An 18,838-nucleotide genomic window follows, 5' to 3' on the forward strand; every position below is an offset into this window, starting at 1 on the left:
TCCACTATTCTGCTCTGACCTCAGTCCCCACATACCTGTCACATACCTGAGGAAAAGCAGGTCAAGAGTGAGATGTTATTAAGCCATTTCTGGTCATACAGGATTAAGAAATTTAACCTTGAGCCCTTATGATTCCCAACTTTCAGAAGAGAAAACTGAGTCTCAAAGATCAAGAGATGTGGCCGAGGTGAAACTGATCAACACCAGACTGATTCCAGGACCTGAGCTCTTAAACACTGCACCTTACTGCAGTGCTCCCTTCCCTTCTGTAGATGAGGATCCTGTGGTTCAGAGACGTTACACAAGCCAGGGAAGTGGCAATCGGGAGCCCTGAACATCCTGGGTCCTTTCTCTAGCAGATAGGAACTATTGGCTTAGCTGTTCATTCTCTCCTGTCTCCCAACCAGGAGAAACTGGGAACTGCTCACCTCAATCCCAACACCATCTCCCATCTTTGCAGAATCCCCAGAGTAAAGCCAGGGAATCTCAGGACCCTGATTTCTCATCATAACACCACAATAATAAGTTGGGGGAGTAATCACGCTCATCCACATCCAGTCCCCTTCCAGCAGGCCCAAACAGTACCCCCAGGGAGCTTTCACCAGCCCCTCAGGACAGCACACACCCAGGAGACAGAGAATCTAAAAAACAAAGTACAAACTTTATTTTGTTTCTTTATAAAGGCACAGGGGCCTCTTGGTTTTCCCCCCCACTTTTTTAACAAAATATAATAGTTTCTCCTTGAACACAAAGACCTCAAAATTGTAAAAAAAAAAAAAAAAAAACCAAAACCAAAAAAGAACCAACAACAGACAAAACAAAGAGAGAGACAAAGACTTTTTTGGGGTGCAAGATGGGAAACCTGGAGGGAGAGGTGGGGGGCCGGGTAGTGAGGGAGGGGAGGGGAGAAGGGCAGCAGCAAACCCCAACCGAGAAGCAATGGAGACCCCCCGGACCCCCAGAGCCCCGACCCAGCCAGACCCCCAACCCATGTAAGTGCTTAAAGGAGAAAGAACACCAAAAAAAGAGGAGGGAAGGGGTAATTAAAAACTGACGGTCCCGGGTTGGCTCCGGAGAGGGCAAAAATACCTTGGGGTTTTGTTTGATTTTTTTCCCTGGTCTTAAAAACATGTTTCATTGAAAAAATGCTTTTTTGGCGGAGAGAGGCCAGTCACCTCCACGTCCGCTTCCCCAGCCTCCGGGGCCGAGGCCCAGCCCCAGGTGCCCGGGTGCTGCCAGGCGCTCCTGCCGCCCCAGCCCGACTTCGGGTAGGGCGGCTTCACTCAAAGGACGATTTACAGTATTGAAAAAAGAGGTCATAAAAGAGACCCAAATGACGCCGTAAATTTTGTAAAAATTTCTCACTCGTTCACCCTCGTCTCTCTCCCAGTTGCTGCCCCGCCCCCTCCAGCCCCCAGAAGGGAGAGGAGGGCTGGGGGGCTGGTCAGGGAAGCCCCCCGTTCCCTGCCGGCTCCTCCCGGCCCTGGTCCATGGCGTCGCTGTCTGAGGCCTCCGAATCGGAGGCGGTGTCCGAGGCGTGGGCCTCGGGGCAGCCGCGGACCTGCTTCACGATGACGACTCGCCGCTGCTCCTCCTCCTGGCCCTGGGTGCCCTCGATGTGCTGGATTGCCTGGGATTGGGCGGGGGAGGCTGCCGTGAGGATGCGGGGGCCATGTGGACCGCCAGCATCTCCAGCAGTGTCTCCCCCACCACCCACACACCCCAGAAAGGACCAGAAGGAAGCCTGGCAAAAGGAGCAGCCCGTTCAGAGTCAGGGGGAAAACAAACTTTAGACGCTCTCTCCTGAGCTGAATCTGGCTTGGAAGAGGGACAGTGCAAGCCTGCCTGAAGTCATAAGCCTCTCTCCCTCATTTATGTATTTCAAAAGCCTGCCTGTTGGCTTTACTGAAGGTCTCTGTTATTAATTTTATTATTCAGTTTGCCGGGTGCAACTCAAGTTCCCAGGACTTCAATGAACTTTTTTTTTTCCGTTTGGGCCTTTGGGTTGTTTCTTTCTTTGTAATGTCATTGGGCCTCCTAAAGGGGGTCTCTGCACGAGGCTGGGCATAGCAGGGACTTCAGGCTCAACCTTCAGAGTTGAGCATCTTGTTTCTTCCTCCTCCACCTCCACCCTCATCCCAAAACCCAAGAGACAGATGCAAGAACTCTGAAAGCAGGAGGCTCCTGGAACAAAGGACAGCCCCAGCAAACCCCAACGAGGGAAGGAATGGGGTCTTCCCGGCCATCCGGTCCCTCCCTCTCTGCCCCTCACCCAGGATACAGAGATGGAGACCCATCTGGCTTCCAGACCTCCTCCCCCCACTCAACGCTCAATATCCCTGTCTCTATCCCCTCCACCCCCCCACTTTCTAATCTCCCCCCAAAGGGCCTGTTCCCAGGGAGCAGCCCCCAAGCACTGCCCTCTCCCCAGGCCCAGGTACCTGCACGATGGTGTCCAGATTTTGCCGGGACGTTGAAACAGAGTTGATGACCGAGGAGGGGCCCATGGTAACGACGTTGATGTGGTGGGAGGGAGGGGGTGCCGGCGCCGGCACTATCACCGTGGGGTGCTGGGTGGGGGCCGGAGTGGGCAGGAGCTACGAGACAAGGGGCCCTCAGTCTCTTTGCAAAGGTTCTAGGAGAAGCCCCTTCCCTTCTGTCCATCACAGAGGGTGCGGACAGTCCTCCAAACCATCTCCCTCCGCCCACCACCTGGGGAGCCTCCACCAAACACCCCAGCAGCCCATCAACCTCCTTCACTCACAGCTCGGGGATGCCCAAATCATGACCCCTCCCACCCCTCTTATTTTAAGAAATGAAGGCAAGGTGACCTGGAGAGGGACTTCTGGCCATCTGAGACTGCACGGGCCTTCTCTCTCCAGAGCAATGCCAGCATTTCACATTTAATAAATACAGTGGTTGGGAGTTCAGATTGAATCTAGATGGCCAGGGTTCAAATCCCGGCCCCACTTCACTGAGAAATCTTGGGCGTATTAGTGAACCTTTCTGTGCCTCCAATTCCTCATCAGTAGAACAGGAGTAATAACAGCTTAGGCCTCAAAGCGCTGCTATAAGGAGTCAACGTAATCATGTAGGCAAGACACCTGGGAGCCAGGAATGTCCACACTACTGCGACTGAGGCCCTGGGTCAGCCCTGCTGGACACCCGGTGGCACTGATGTTGGGTCTGAGAGCCCCAGCCCAGGTGTGGGCGGCCCCTGCAGGCCCCTCCCGCTCACCTGGGTCCGCAGGTGCTGCTGTTCCCGCTCCAGTTTCTCCTGGTGCAGCAGCCGGACCTGCTCCTGCTGCTGCTGCAGCTGCACCTGCTGTGCGATCACCTTGAGCTTTTCCGGGTACATGTGGGCCTCCAGGGAGCGGACCTGGGGGTGGAGCAGTAGGGCTCAGGGGCGGGGCCCTTCGCAACGTATTCAGGATGGAGACCAAAGTCCTGCACCATAGCCGCGGGGCCCAAGCTGACTCCTCTCCCTCCCGCAGGCTGTGCTCCCTCCCTGCCCACCTCCAGCCCCAGGCCTTTGCCCATGTAGTTCCCTCTGCCTGGAGCACCCTTCTCCCCTCTCTGCTCCTCCCACCCTCACAAGGAAGCTGTGGGGTGGAACCAGCCCAGATCCCCCCTCGCTGATGCCCACTGATCCACTGTGGCCTTTATCACGGATGAGTGTTTACAGTGTGAGTGCCTCTGACTTATCTCCCCAGGCGCAGACAGGGACCACCCCCCCCAGGGCAGGAACCTGTCTGGTTTGCTCCCCACTGATCACCCCACCGGACACCCGACTCCCAGCCCCGGCACAAAGCAGGAGCTCTGAGCCAACAGCATCGCCTCGCCTGCCTCACCCCACCCGCCTCACCTGCTCCTCCAGCATCATGCGCACTGAGCGCTCCTTGTCCAGTTGCTGCCGCAGCTCGATCATCTCCCGCCGCAGATCCTCTGCCTTCTCGTCCTCCCAGATGTCCGGTGAGCCAATGCCCTCGTCTTTGTCCTCTGCCCGCCGCCGCTTGGGGGACGAGCCGCTCAGCTCCTGGGGAACCCCCAGGGGCTGATGAGTGTGCGGTGATACTGCATACATCACCACCACCACCACCAGGGCAGTGCGGAGCTCCATCGCAGCCCCCCCCAGAGCTGTCAAACCCAGGTGCACATGCACGAGGGAGCCCCCCTGTGCAAATCCACCAAGCCAAGGCTGGAAAGGGAGGCAGAAGGGACCTGCTTTCCCAAAGTCACTCGGTTGCTTCTAGAGCCCGCCCCACTGCACTGCACTTGCCCATGGCTAAGTCAGGACCCTGGGCAGGAAGGCAAGTGCCAGAAGTAGGCAGGTCAGTAGGAAATAAGGGACCCACAGCAACATCACAGTCCCAAGCCAGTGGTTGGGCCCGGACATGCCCATGCCAGGGAAAGGGCACCAAGAGGAGGGCAGAGCGCTACCTGGATAAAGCGCTTGAGCTGTGTGTTCTGCTGCAGGAGCCGGGTCTTCTCCTGCTCCAGGGAGAAGATGTACTCTGCCGTCTGCTGGAGAATGGCTGCCTGAGGGCAGGAGGGACGAGTCAGGGACCCCAACTGTTGGTATCTCCCGAGTCTCCCCCTCCAGCCCACCTCCTCCTCCAGGAAGTCCTCCTGGCACTCGCTCACCTTGCTGAGCTTCTCTCCATCTGTGTGGGGGATGAGGGTCTTGAGGGACTGGAAGCCCGCGTTGATGCTCTGCATGCGCCTCCGCTCGTTGCTGTTGGCGATCTCCCGCCGAATCCGCCGCTCCTGGTCCCGCTGAGTCTCAGGGGTCAGTGGAATGTTGGCCAGGCTACGGGAGAACAGGGATGGGCTCAGGCTGGGTGCCCTCCATGCCTGGTTCCCAGTGGGCCCCTGTCTTCATCTCCAGAGGGCCCAAGAGTAACAGGCAAGCTGCCCCTACAGAATATACCGACTCTGTCTGATGCCTACACCCCCCAGCAGACCAGGGGGCTGATGGAGTAGCATGTTCTGAAATGCCTGGCTGTCAACGTCAGCGTGTGGACCCCAAGTCTTGACCCCATTGTCTGGCCAACAGGCCTGAGTGGGACCCGGAAACCCACATGGCTAAGAATCCCTGTGATTGGATGTGGGTGGCCTCAGGTGATAATCAGAGACACCTGCTCTTGGGACATCTCTGAGCTCCTCGCTGTGCCCCCAGGGCCCCCTCCTTCAGGGTCGCAGGCTTGACGATGGAGGAAGATGTCCCTCCTCCCTTCCCATCTCCGCAGCCACGTACGCTCCTACGTAAGCCTCCAGCCCAGCCCAAGACACTGTGCTAAGACTGCCAAGACAAGCCGGGTACCAGTCGCTCTAGGAAGAAGACCCAGCCAGCACCCCCTAGGGACAGTTTGTGCCCAAGCCCACCCACCCTGAAAGGCAGGCCCACCCTGGGCCAGAAAAGCGAGGCTCCCAGCACACAGCAGGCGATGTTATTGCATAGTATGTGATCGCATCTCGCAGGAGAGGCAGCCAGTGGAAGGGGACGAGGCTGCAGGCTGAGAGGCGTTGGCGGGAGACAGAGCCAGCAGCGGGGCTGTGGGCCCAACGCCACTGCTCCCGAGGGGTGGGCCTGTGTGTGGCCTGGAAGAGGGAGGCTCCCCTCCCCGGCCCTCTCCTGCAACTCCCCCACCCTGGCCTGATGGCTTCCAGATGCCAGGCTCCCAGAAGAGGCCACCGGCCCCACCCAAAGCCACAGCCCCAGCTTCCTCCTGAGGGGCCCTGCTGGGGTGACCTGGTCCAGGCCCGGGCCAAGACAGCTCACACCCCCAGATCTGAGGAAACGTGGGGAGACGGTTCTGAGCAGCTTTGTTCCATCGATGGCGGAGCAGCCTGCGCTCAGAAGCAGGTGCCCCGGCCCCTCTGACCACCCCCAGGAAAAAAGGAGTTTGCTGGGAAACCGTGGAGGGGAGCGCATCTCCCGCAGCTGGAGACCAAGGTCTTCCTGGCCCCCCACCCACCCTACCTGTCCCTCCTCATTCCCCTGAGCGACCCCCTGAACTTGCCCTTGCCCCTTCCTGGGTCTCTGCCACCTGTCCCCACGTGAGGGTGATCGGCTAGGGGTGAGCTGGGAGCAAGCTTCACATCAGCTGCTGCCAGGGGTCCACAGACCAGCCCTGTCCTCCACCAGCAGCCCCAGCGTCTCCCAGGGAGCCCCCCAACCCCCCCGCCAAGATACAGTTCCCTCAGAGCACTGGAAAAGGGGGCCCATGACCCCCCGTTTACAAATGAGACTGAGGGCTCAGAATGGGAGGGATGTGGTTTCCCGGTTAGCCGGGCACCTGGCTCCCCCATTTCCGGGCCAGGGGCACCTCACATCTCTCAGTTTCCCTGACCTGACAGTGGGAAGCTTCCCGGGTGGCGCTAGTGGTAAAGAACCCACCTGCCAACGCAGGAGACATAAGAGACGCGGGTTCGATCCCTGGGTGTGGAAGATCCCCTGAAGGAGGAAATGGCAACAACCCATTCCAGGATTCTTGACTGGAGAATCCCATGGACAGAGGAGCCGGCGGACTATATAGTCCATAGGGTCGCAAAGAGTAGGACACAAATGAAGTGACTTAGCATGCACCCGCACAGTGGGGGTGATGGAGAAAAAAAGAAAATGAAGGTCAGAGACCTGATGCACAGTGGCTTGCCTGCCCTTTGCTGGTTGGGGGAGAAGGGAGATCAGAGCTGAGTCTGGGCTCCCAGGCCTGCCAGCACCCTCCAGACCCTCTGCGGCAGGTGGATTAAAGAGATGGGGAGAGATGTCCCCAGGAATCCAACGCACCTGGTGACTGACATCCATCTGGGAGTTTCCTATTCCCCCACCCGGAGAGATACAGGGAGAGACGCCCCCACTCACCCATTCCCTGGGTTCCCTCCTGGTGATGCCCAAAGACCAGAGCTGACCAGAGCATTAAAGGGTCAAAAAGGAGCCCCACCTGCACCCCTGGGCCGCTCTGAGTGCTGGCCCTTCCAGAAGGCCCACCTGTAGAGCCTAGCCACAGAGTTACTGTTTTTTTAAAGTCTTGAGAATTAGGACTGGTGCTTTCACTGCTGAGGGCCCAGGTTTAACCCACCCCTGGTTGGGGAACTAAGATCCTGCAAGCCACTTGGTGAGGCCAAAAAAATTAAAAAAGTAAAAAGTCTTAAGTTCTTAACATAATATGCTAAAGACTCACTTCGCTGGAATTATCTCACTGAACCATCTCAACCTTCCTCTGAGTCAAGTGGCCTGATGGGATGAAGACACTGAGGCTTGGGAAGGGAACAGCTTTGGTGTGTGCTGAAGCTGGGACTTGAACCCCGGTCCCAGCACCACAGGTCAGATGCCCTGACAGACAGGTGACAGTCATGGCGTAGAGAGGCTGCGCACAGGTGTGCACTGTCAACCGGTCAGCTCTTACTGCCATTCACAGGACTTTTTTGTATTTTTCCTTGACCGCCATGGACACCTAGTGGCTGAGCTGCAATGAGGAATCCAGGGTTCTGGGAGGGGAACTGGCATGCCCAAGGTCCGGCAGCCACACCAGGATACGACAGGCACCTGCAGGAGCCAAAATGCATGCTCTCCTCCACTGCCTTCGGGCGGCACCCTTTACTGAGGGCTCACATACAGCCCTGTAGCCCCCCTGCCTCCCAGCCGAGACTCACCAACTCTCCAGCCTGAAGCCAGAACCCAACAACCCACCCCCTACCCCGCCTGCACCCCGCCAGCCCACTCATCTGCTCAGGAAACCTCAGTCCTGGGGAGCCAACCTCTGGCCCTTCCCTTCTCCCCAAGATGCCCACGAGGTGGGGTGACACCAAAGGAGACCACAGGACCCCAGGCCTGAAAGCTCCAAACCTCCCCAGAGGGAAGGGGGCCTGGCTCTTCTGAATGGTCCATGCTGTCCCCTTCAGCACCAAGTCCCTCAGCCCTGCCTCCTGGTTCTGGAACCAGCTGCTGGTTAAGCTCGTGCAGACTTAAGCTCAGAAAACAGACTTCACCCCAAAGCCATAGTTCTTCATAGGGATTTGGGCTGCCACCAAGACCAACTCACCTAAATAGCCCTGGAAGTTTCTTTAATAGAATGCAGACTAACCCAAAGTTCTGATGAGTGGAATCACGACTAACCAGGGGTTCTGACTGCTGGCCTGCCAGGGGCTCCTATAAAGTATGGCTAATTAGCATTTCCAGCTGCTACTGTACTAGATAAAGTGGGTTTTTCTGCAAACGCCTGGAAGTTCCTTACCTTTCTTTATGAGTTTTGCAGAAGTACACCCGATTTACAGTAATTGTAAGGTCCTTCCACTCTTTCACATCAACTTCAGAATCCCCAGGTCAGCGGTGAGGCCTGGTCCACAGACACTGTCTCTCTCTCCTCTCCCTCCTTGACAGCCCTCAGCCAGCCGGTCTCCTGGGGTTGGGCAGCTGGTGGCAGAGCCTCCAGTGCCAAGACCAGAGCTGCTGCTCCCACTCTCAGGGTACCCCCACGACAACCCCTCCCTCCCTCCCCACAGAATAACCCTGGCATCCCAACCAGAGGCTCAAGGGCAGGAAGCAGGCTCTTCAAGTCTAGATCCCAACCTATACCCTTCCCTTCTGCCCAGCCCAAGTGCAAATGGGTATCCCATTCCCCACACCCACCCCCCAATACCCACCCAGCTCCAGCCTCAAATTAGCCATTGAGAGCTCTCATTTCACGCTGCCCCAAAGTCATTCACAAACCTACCACTCAATGTCTACGCAGTCAGAGGTGGGAAAGCCCACTTGGAGTTTTTCCTATACCCCAAAAAGGAGGACAGGAGGAAGATGACCCTCTCACCAAGGATGCCCAAGGCCCCCATCCTTCTCCTGCAGCAGCTACTGAAGCAGCCTGAGGCCCTGGCCCATGCCCGTTGCTTCTATCCATACACCCTGCCTATGGTTCCAGAACAAACCATGTCCGGACTGTCCCCATGAGAAATACCCCCTCCCCCCAGTTCCTTCAGCCTCTCAGAGGGAGGCCTGTATTGGGTTCTAGTGGAAACTCCAGTCCTGCCACTTACTAGCTGTGGAATCCCAAGCTTAGGCACTTTGTCTCTTGAAGCCTCAGTTTCCCCATTCAAAAAATGGGCACATACTGCCTCACTTCACAGGGTCATAGTGAAGTTTAAAAGAGATGGAGGAGGAGGACTTCCCTGGTAGTCCAGTGGCTAAGACTCTGAGCTTCCAGTGCAGGCGGGCCTGGGTTTGATCCCTGGTCAGGGAACTAGATTCCACATGCTGCAGCTCAGTGTTCTCATGCCACAACTAAAGATCCCTCATGCTGCAATGAAAATCGAAGATCCCGCATGCCACAACTAAGACCCAGCGCAGACAAGTAAACAGAAAGGTAAATAAATAAGAGAGAGAGATCGAGAGTAACAAGATGCTTTGCTTTTCCAGAGTCTGTACCCAAGACTCCAGAATTCACGCACCTAAGGAAACTGACAAGACTCTGTAGCACCATGAGACTTCCATCTCTTAGGAGAGGGGCAAGTTCTAGTTCATTGCAGTGTCTTCAATCCCAGCACATGGTGTGTATGCTTAGTCGCTCAGCCATGTCTGACTCTTTGCGATCCCATGGACTGTAGCCCACCAGACTCCTCTGTCCATGGGATTCTCCAGGCAAGAATACTAGAGTGGGTTGCCATGCCTCCTCCATGGGATCTTCCCCACCCAGGGATTGAACCTGTGTCTCTTATGTCTCCTGCACTGGCAGGTGGAGTCTTTACCACTAGCGCCACCTGGGAAGCCCCAGCACAAAGTAAGTGTCTCATAAATACCAGACCAGGGACCCAACACACACTCCAAAGCCCCTAATTGTTCTGTAGCTCCCTCTGAGGGGAGCTGGCCTCTTTCTCCCTGGCAGCGGGTAGCTAAACTCTTTAAGACCACCATGCTCCTGATTCTAAGAATCCAAGCGCCACTTAATAGCTACCAGGCACTTTCCACACGCATAGCCAAGCTTCACAGGTGCTTCATTTTACAGACGCTGAGAGCAGTTAGTCAACGGGTCCAAAACCACACAGTGTGTGAGGGTGCCGCTGTCAGGTACGCCCATTCCGTCCCACCCCCACCCCCGCCCACGGTCCGGTACAGTTCACTCCTGCAGGCAGGTCTGGGAGACCGAGAAGAGAAGCAGGGAGCCCTGCTAGTCAACGAGGGATGGAGCAAAGTCCACCAGCCTGAGAAGCCAGTATATCCGGCCAGAAGGTCCTGCCCAACCCACACTCAATCCTACCTCATCCTGCAGCTCCGTCTGAAAATGAATAAACCCAGAGGCCCCAACTCCACACCCAGCACATAGGTTGACAACTGCCTCACAGCTGGGCAAGCCAAGCAGTCCCCGTGCCCAAGCCTGGGGCACTTGGTCCCTAAGGAACTGCTGGATTTCTCCGAAGCGGGGCTTGGAACAGAAACAGGTCAAGCTGGAGTCCTAGGGGGCCCAGAGAGGACTCAGCCAAGGCTCAGGCTTTGTGGCCAGAGGGTCCTATGTTGCCACGCCTGCCTGAGGTCGGGCCCAGGATGTCTGCTCCAGCATCTGGGGCAGCTCAACCCACCTCCTCACTGCCCAGCCTTCCCTTCCCGGAGCAACCAGCAGCTCAGGGTAACAGCAGGGATCAGAGTTCAAGTCCCAGCCCCACCACTTGCCCTACCTGTTCCTTCCCAAACCTGTGTCCTCCACCCACACAGAAATTATAAAGCCACTTAACTAACAGAGGAAGACTGTTAACAATTTGATTAAAGAAGTCTTGCAAAACGAGACCCTACAACGTATTACAAGCTCCAGAATTGTTTTCTTTTTCTTTTCACTTATTACAGCTAAGCCCTCCAGGTGGATGGACCTTGGGGAAGGGCCAACACTCAGGACTGCTGACTGCCTACCACCTTGAACTTGAGAGTAGTTAAGGCAGAAGCCCTGTGAGGGGAGAGGGGGCGGGAACGATGTATACGTGTGCAGCAACCTCCCCCTAGCCTGGTTTCTGCAGCCCGCGGTGTCCACCAGCCTTGGCCACACCGCCTGCGACTCCTCCTCCCTCAATCCCCGCCTTGCCTGCCCGGGGCGGCAGAGCACGTGGCCCCAGCCCTGGGGAGCCATTTCTCTCCGAAAGCCGCACGGGAGGAAAGGAGCCACAGGTCCCAAACTTGGACCCGCAGAGAACAGCCCACGCGGTATCGCCGTCCCGCAGACAGTGTTCAGTATGCTGATACACAGGCCCTTCTAGCGATCGGAATTGCGGGCGTGTGCATTTTAACAAGTGTCCAGGGCGACTCCCCTAACCCATTACTCTTCTGCAAAGGATAGATCCCGGAGCAACCCGGGCCAAATTTAGGGAGCAGCTCCTGGGGAGGGCTACGGATCTTGGACCACCCACCCACCCAGCCTGCTGGGCAACTGGATGCTTTCGGTTTATGACTGGGGGGAGGGGCGTGAGACACGAAAGTTTGCAGCCGAGGCCTACATGCGGCGGGCAGAGATCCGGCGAGACTACGGGTAGCCTACGGTGCCCACTCCCCAAAAAGCCCCCTACCCGGCCTGCCTCGCCCATCCCGCCCGCGGGGGCCGAGCTTTGTGCGGGTAAAGCATGGCCTGGGCGCGCCTACAACTCCCACAATGCCGCAAAGACGCGGCATGGAGAACTACAGCTCCCGCGAGGCTGCGCGCGGAGGTCCGCCTACTCCAAGAGGGCTGCAGAGTCACGTCCAGGCCTCGCTAGTAAACAGCGCCCGGGCGCGGGCGGCGAGCTAGTAAGCGGCCGCCAACGTGCCCGGGTCCGCGGCGCTCCTGGCGGGCCGCGCTGGCTTCCCGGGTCCCGCCCACTCCCTCACCCACTCTCCAGCACGCCCCCAGACCCCGCTGCAGCCCCGGTCCCAGCAAACACTCACAACCACCCGGCTCCCCGCACCCCCCTCCCCGCGCCCGAAGCCGCGGCATGGCTGCATTGTAGCCCCTGGCCCCTTGGCCCCACGCGAGACACGGGCCCCCCAGTCTCCCTTGGAGTGGGGGGGCCCAGAGAGAGCGATGAAGGAGGGAGAGGAAGGAAGCCGCTGCGGGAGGGGGGAGGAGGAAGCGCGGGGGGGAAGCCACCAGCACCAAGCATGGCCGGGACTGCTGCAGAACCACGTGGGTCTGTTTGCAATTTACAAACGTCGCGACTCGCCCGCCTGCAGCGGACAAAAGTGACCGGGGCCGCTCGAGGCCCCCATGTTCCGAGGGAGGAAGGTCCCCAGACGGCCCAAGCCTGGCGCGCGGGGCTGCAGCCGCCTCGGCGGATAAGAAAGGCGAGAGGGTCCGCGGCGCGGGCCATGCGTGCGCACACGCGCGCCCGCCCGGGCTGACTGGCCGGGGGCTGCAATCTTGGGAAGGGGGTGAGGGGGAGGAGGAGTACACACCTACAGAGCCCTCCTATCACTTCTTTCTCTGTTTTCCTGAAATGTTGCAAAGAGGGCACCTTCTGAGTGGGCATCATGAAATACTCCATAGCGATCAGCCCCCCTCCTTTGCACGAGCCAGGTCCCGCGGTCCGCCGGAGAATGCAAGATGGAAATCCGAATCAAAGGGCAGCGCCGGACGGAGGTGCAGAATCGGCCGGTCCCAGATGCTGGCTGCGGCGGCGGCGAGGGGAGGGAGGCGGGCGGGAGGGGCGGGAGGGAGGTCTCTCCGGCCTGCCTCCCCGGGCGTGTGTATGTGTGTGTGTGTGTGTGTGTGTGTGTGTGTCTGTGTGTGTTTGCAGCTGATCAGATGTCTGTTTCAAGGCGGGAAACAGCTGGTGAAAACTCAGCACTCCCCCGGCCTCCTTCCGCGGAGTAAGGAATTGCATGTAAACAAAGGACTATTTGCAGCGCCCCCCGGGCGGCGCGAGGCCGGGGCGAGAGGGGCGCGGGCCCCCGGGGGCGGGTGGTGGCCCCGGTCTGCGGGCCACCCCCCACTCCAGCTCCGGGTGCTGGGGCCGCGGGCGGCCTTGGGGGCGCGGCGTGAATGGAGCGAGCTGCGGCCGAGCTACATGCGCCACTATGGGTGATGAGGTCCATCAGCTGACAGGTTGGCAAGCGTAGCAAAAAAAAAAAAAAAAAAGAAAGAAACGGCCAGCCACAGCTAGGGAGCCCAGCTTGTGCGCCCGGGGTCCGACGGGGACTGCCCGGTACAGGGTCTGCGCCCTCGAAGACCCTCGCGGGGCGGGAGCGCGCTGCTGGGCCCGGCGAAGCCGAAGGCGGCCTGGGGTGCTGCTCGGAGCTTTTTTTTTTTTTTTTTTTCTTTTTTACGGTTGCAACTGCTCCGAGAGGAGCCGCTCTGGCGCGCTCCCTCCAAGCCCAGGGCCCCCTGGAAACTTGCGTCACAGCCACCGCTTCCCACATGTAACTTGGGGCCGACTTCAGAGGCCGAACGGCCCCCTCCCTCCCTCCCTCCCTGCCCAGCTGCCCGCCGCTGGCCGCTCGGCCTGGGCTCCGGAACCTGGGAATCCCGGAGCCGGGGAGGGGAGGGCAAAGGGGTGGGGGTGGGGGGCGCCGGGCGCCTCAGATCCTGGGGCTGCCTTAGGCAGCAGGGGCCCGGGCGGGGAGGGAAGGGTGGAGGCGGGCCAGGACAGCAGCAGCCCCGGAGGCCGGCTGCCGGCGCGGCCCGAAGGTCCGGTGGCTGCCGCGCGTCGCCTCCTGTCCCCTTCTCTTTAGCCCTTCGCTGGGAGGCTGGACAGCGAGAGGCCCGCCGAAGCTTGGCCTAGGCAGGCGGAAGGCTGCAGCTGCCCATTCGTGGCGAAGCTAGGGCGAGACTTGCTCCCCCGGCAGGGTGCGCTCGCTACCAAGGGTGAAGGCCTGGGACTGAGGAGGAAAGGACTCCTGGCCGGCGAGCTTCCGTCCCCCGCTTCCCGCGTCCCCTCCCCCGGCTCCTGGAGGTTGGCCCCTGGCTCAGGAAGACCGCGCCTGCCTTGGAATGTCCTTTCTCCTGCCCACCGCCTTTCCCAATCCCATCCGCCTTTCTGGTTCCCGCCCAGATCGCGCCTCCAGATTGAAACCCTCTTAATAACAAGGATTACTGTTATAATTAGGAAATGTTATTGTTTTTAGATATTCGGAGCCCCTTATAGAGGCCTGGCAGTTTTGCCTGAATGTTTTGCAATCCTTCAAGTCAGCTGTTGGGTAACATCGGGGATCCCTGGGAGGCTTCACTGCGGGAGCAGGAAGGATGACATCGGGGACAATAGAGGATACAGGGCCACTTAACTGTGTACACTGAGCAGTGTCCACAGTGCCTGGTGAATGAATGAAGGAGAGCTGGGGGAAGTGCGTCCACCCCTCACTCTGTCTTCTTCAGAAATCCCTTGACCCAGCCGGAGCCTGGTTCCCTGGGCACACTGTCACTCCAACTGGCCTCCCCATTTCTGCCAAAGGCACCTTCTCTTCTAGGGCCCTGTCTTGTCTCCAATGCACAAAACCACACCCCCTGGCACAAACCCACACCCCTGGCTCAGCTGCACCAACACCTGAAATACCACTGCCCTCAGCACCCACCCAACTCTTTCCTGTCACCTCCTTCATGACAGTAGCATGAGAAGTCCCCACACTCCAGGCTGGTTTTTTTCTTTTTGGGTGTGTTGAGTCTTTGTCGCAGCCAGTGGGCTTCTCTAGTTGTGGTACCTCAGCTTAGTTGCCTGACCAAGGGTCAAACCTGTGTCCCTTGCATTGAAAGGCGAATTCTTTACCACTGGACCACCAAAGAAGTTCCTCCAGGTTATCTTTCATTCCCAGGAGACTCTGTAGACGCCCCCCCTACCTCTGACCCTTTCTTATTTCCTTCCTGACTCCTAAATCTGGGCCACTGTGCCCTCTAGAGTTCTCAGAGGCTGTTCCGCAAAATTACTTTGATCCTTGGACCTTCCCCCTCCCCTTCTTACTCTAAATTAGGCATCAGCAAACTTTCTTTAAAGGGAATGTAAAAGTTATTTGCACGTGGAATCTAAAATATGACACAAATGACCATATCTAAGAAACAGAAACACAGACAGAACAGACTCATGGTTGCCAAAGAGGGAGGAGGAATGGAGTGGGAGTTCGGGATTAACAGATGAAAACTATTATATATAGGATGGATAAACAACAAGGTTCTAGTGTATAGCACAGTATTCAATATCCTGCGATAAACCATAATGGAAAAGAATATAAATATATATATATTAAAAACTCAATCACTTCGCTGTACAGCAAAAATTAATACAACGTTGTAAATCAACTACACTTCAACAAAAAAATTTTTTTTAATATTTGTATAAGCTTCCTATTGCTACTATAACAAATTACCACAAACTTAGTGACTTAAAACAGCACAAGGGAGTTACCTGCTGGTCCAGTGGTTAGAATCTGCACATTCATGGCCATGGCCCGAGTTCAATCCCGGGTTCCTGGTCAGGGGGACTGAGATCACACAAGCTACATGGTGCAGCCAATTAGAAAAAAAAAAAATATATATATATATATATATATTTATATACACACACTTTCTGGAGGTCAGATGTCCAAATGGGTTGTATTTGGCTAAAACCAAGGTGTCAGCAGGGCTGCATTCCTTCTGAAGGCTCTAGGTTAGGAAGGGGAATCCATTTCCTTACTTTTCCAGCTTCTCGTGGTTGCCCACCCCTTCTTGGCTCCCAGCCCCTTCTATCTTCAGAATGCATCACTCCAACTTCTTCAGTCATCACATCTCCTTATGCAACTCTGACTGCCCCCCCCACCACTCCCTTATTGATGACCTTGGGCCCAAGCAGATAATCAGGAATAATTTCCCCATCTCAAGATCCTTAACTTAATTATATCTTCAAAGTCCCTTTTGCCATAGAAGGTAACTTATTCACAGGTTCCACAGATTAGGACATGAACATCTTGAGGAGGTCATTTTTCCATCTACCGTACAATCTCAGTTCATACAAAACCTGGCAGAGGTTACAGTATGCTCCATCAATTTCACTCCTAGGTACACATCCCCCAAAAAGTGAAACCAGGGACTCAAACACATGATCATATACCAGTATTCACAGAAGCATTATTCACAACAGCCAAAAGGTGAAAACCATCAATGGATCAATGGATAAACAAACTCTGATCTATTCAAACAACTGCGTATTATTCAGCCTTAAAAAGGAATGAAGTTCTGATATATGCTACAGCCTGGCTGAACCTTGAAAACACGATGCTAAGTGAAAGTCAGATACAAAAAGTCACACGTCGTATGACTCCACTTCTATGAATGATCTACAATAGGCAAACACATTGAGACAGAAAGTAGATTAGAGGTTACCAAGGGTGGGGGAGGGGGAGGGGAGATGAGGAGTTATTGCTTAATAATGGGTATAGAGTTTCTGTTTCGGGTGATGGAAACTTTTGGAAATAGTGGTGGTGGTTGCGCAATATCATAAATGCAATTAATGGGACTGAATCGTGCACTTGAAAACAGCAAAGTTACCATTCAGGTGAACACACAAAAATTTAAAAATGGCAAATTTTATGTTATATGCATTTTACCACAGTTTTTTAAAAAGTTAACCAAAAAAATAAAAAAGGTCAGTGGTCTGGATTTGACTAGTGGGCTATAGTTTGCCTGACTCCATAGGTGAGGGGAGGGGGCTACCGCAAGCCCCTTCTCTTCTCCCTTTGCTCCTTCTCCAGTTTAGGTTTCACAGCCCAGCAATCTAATCATCTTGCATGCACGCTCCCTCCTGGGTCCAGCCCTCCACCTGTCCTCCCCCTGCCCCCACCCCTGGATCTGAACAGCGCTGGGAAAAGGAAATCCCACCATCTTACTTTTAAATGCTGGACCAAGATGCTCAAGTGGATCCTTTGCATAGCTGGCCATCCCCTCGTATGGCCCTGGTCCCTCCTCCCTCCCTTCCCAAGGCTTCTCTGCCTCCCCGCTGGTACCTGAAATCTGCTAACCAGCCAGCACCTAAATGTGGGTCCATGTTCTGTTGGTGCCTGGAGAACACCTCCACGTGTATTCTCTCCAGCAACTGTCCCCCACTCCTGCATCCTTCCCTCCTGCCCGCTACTGGCTCATTCCCATGTGGAGAACAAGCCATTTTTATTCCCATTTAAAAACGGTGGAGTCCCTGGTGGTCCAGCTTTCACTGCCATGGGGCTGGGTTCAATCCCTGATCAGGGAACTAAGATCCCATCAGCCCCGTAGTTTGGTCAAAAAGGAAAAAAAAAAAAATCAGACAATCATACATCCCCTTCCAGCTACCCTCTTGACTGCAAAGCTCCCTGAAGTGGCTGTCTATGCCCACTTTCTCATCCTGTTCACTCCATCCAGAGCCAGGACTCCATGAAAACTGCTCTCACTGGTGACTCCAAGGAGCTCTGTTTCCTGTCTTCACTGTATCTAACTTTTTTTTTTTTCAGTTCCCCTGTTCAGGGATCGAACCCGGGCCCCCCTGCAATGGAAGCAAGGAATCCTAAGCATTGAACCACCAGGGAAGTCCCTAAATGACCTTCTTGAAGCTCTTTTCTGCTTGGCATCTGAGATATCCGGGGGCTATAGTCTTCAGACCTCATCTCTGTCTACACACACTCCCCACTCTTTGGACCACAGAGTTTCCAGAAAGGACTCGAGGCCATGCAGTGTGATTCAGAATCCAGGAGGTTCTGCCCCAACCCCAGCTCCTGGTGTTATCAGGGTGACCGCAGTCAAGTTCCTTAACCTGAATCAGCTTCCTGGTCTGTAAAACAGAAGCCCTATAGTACCTAGCTTGCAGGCTGACTGTCACAAGAAGTCACTGGCACACCTGGCTTGTCATAGCATTAATAAGCGGTATTTCCTGGTATCACTGGGTTGCCATGGGTGACAGTGGCCAGAGGTAGCTGGCCAGGGAGAACAGGGGAGGGACAGAGGAGGGGCCCAGCTTTCCCCTTCCCCTGCTCAAACTTGTCACAGTAATGAGACTTCCCTGGCAGTTCAGTGGTTAAAACTCTGCACTTTCAATGCAGGGGGTACGGACTCAATCCCTGACTGGGGAACTAAGACCCCATATGCTTTGTGGCACAGCCAAAAAAAAAACAAAACAAAACTTGTCACAGTGAAAGGAAGGAAGCATGTTGCAAGTTTCTTTTCTGTTGATCGTGGTGCTCACCGGCTTTATAGTAAAGACACTTACAGGTAGGATCTGGTGTGAAAACTGGCCTGCAGACAGTTTGCCCTTTAAAAGGAAAGTCTCTGTGAAGACTGTCATCAAATAACTGCCGGTGGACAATAGGTGTTAGAAACGCAGATGATCAGAAATGCAGATTACAGAGCTGACAGACAGCCAGCCCACCTGCAGCAGGGCTCTGGGGCTGGAGACCCTGGGGCAGACAATGCTTTGGAGAACAGGTGAGGGGACCGGACTGACTCAGCCTAGGGGAAAGAGCCAGGGGCCACAGTGTGGCCTAGGACACCGCAGAACCCCTCCCTCCTTCCTCTATATTGTCAAACCCAAGCCCAATCAGCCCACTTCCCCCCATTCCCCTTTGCTGCCTTTCCCCCAGCCCCACTCCCAGATTCCAGGTAGGAAGAGTGATGAGCAACAGGCTCTATTGATGACTGGATACAGAAGCCATGGTCTATTCACCCAGTGAAGAATTGCTCAGCATTGTAAAGGGATGAAGTACTGATACATGGCACAAGGTGGATGAACTTTGACAACGTGACGACCAGTGAGAGAAGCCAGACATAAAAGGCTGCATATTGTAGGATTCCATTTCTATGAAGTGTCCGGAATAGGCAAATCCACAGAGGTAGAAAGTGGATTAGTGGTTGCCAGGGAATGAGGCAGAGACATTACTTTGCCAACAAAGGTCTATATAGTC

General features: G+C 55.8%; 1 protein-coding gene across 3 annotated transcripts in view; it reads right to left on the reverse strand.

Annotated features, from left to right (window-relative positions):
- Positions 1–639: 639 nt before the first annotated feature.
- Positions 640–18,838, reverse strand: part of TFAP4 (transcription factor AP-4) — a 35,342-nt gene continuing 17,143 nt past the window's right edge. For 2 of the 3 annotated variants that reach the window (XM_055561791.1, XM_055561792.1), the window contains 7 exons: positions 15,340–15,430; positions 4,645–4,810; positions 4,441–4,539; positions 3,866–4,036; positions 3,239–3,379; positions 2,442–2,597; positions 640–1,630 (listed from right to left, as the gene is read on the reverse strand). In XM_055561791.1, the coding sequence (XP_055417766.1) occupies positions 1,445–1,630; positions 2,442–2,597; positions 3,239–3,379; positions 3,866–4,036; positions 4,441–4,539; positions 4,645–4,810; positions 15,340–15,430 (1,010 nt within the window). In that variant the 3' untranslated portion in view covers positions 640–1,444. Of the gene's footprint in view, positions 1,631–2,441; positions 2,598–3,238; positions 3,380–3,865; positions 4,037–4,440; positions 4,540–4,644; positions 4,811–12,403; positions 12,783–15,339; positions 15,431–18,838 lie in introns of those variants that run through there. The other variant, XM_055561793.1, reaches the window with a different exon arrangement.

Source organism: Bubalus kerabau, chromosome 23, assembly GCF_029407905.1.
Source record: "Bubalus kerabau isolate K-KA32 ecotype Philippines breed swamp buffalo chromosome 23, PCC_UOA_SB_1v2, whole genome shotgun sequence".
Taxonomy (NCBI): Eukaryota; Metazoa; Chordata; class Mammalia; order Artiodactyla; family Bovidae; genus Bubalus; species Bubalus kerabau.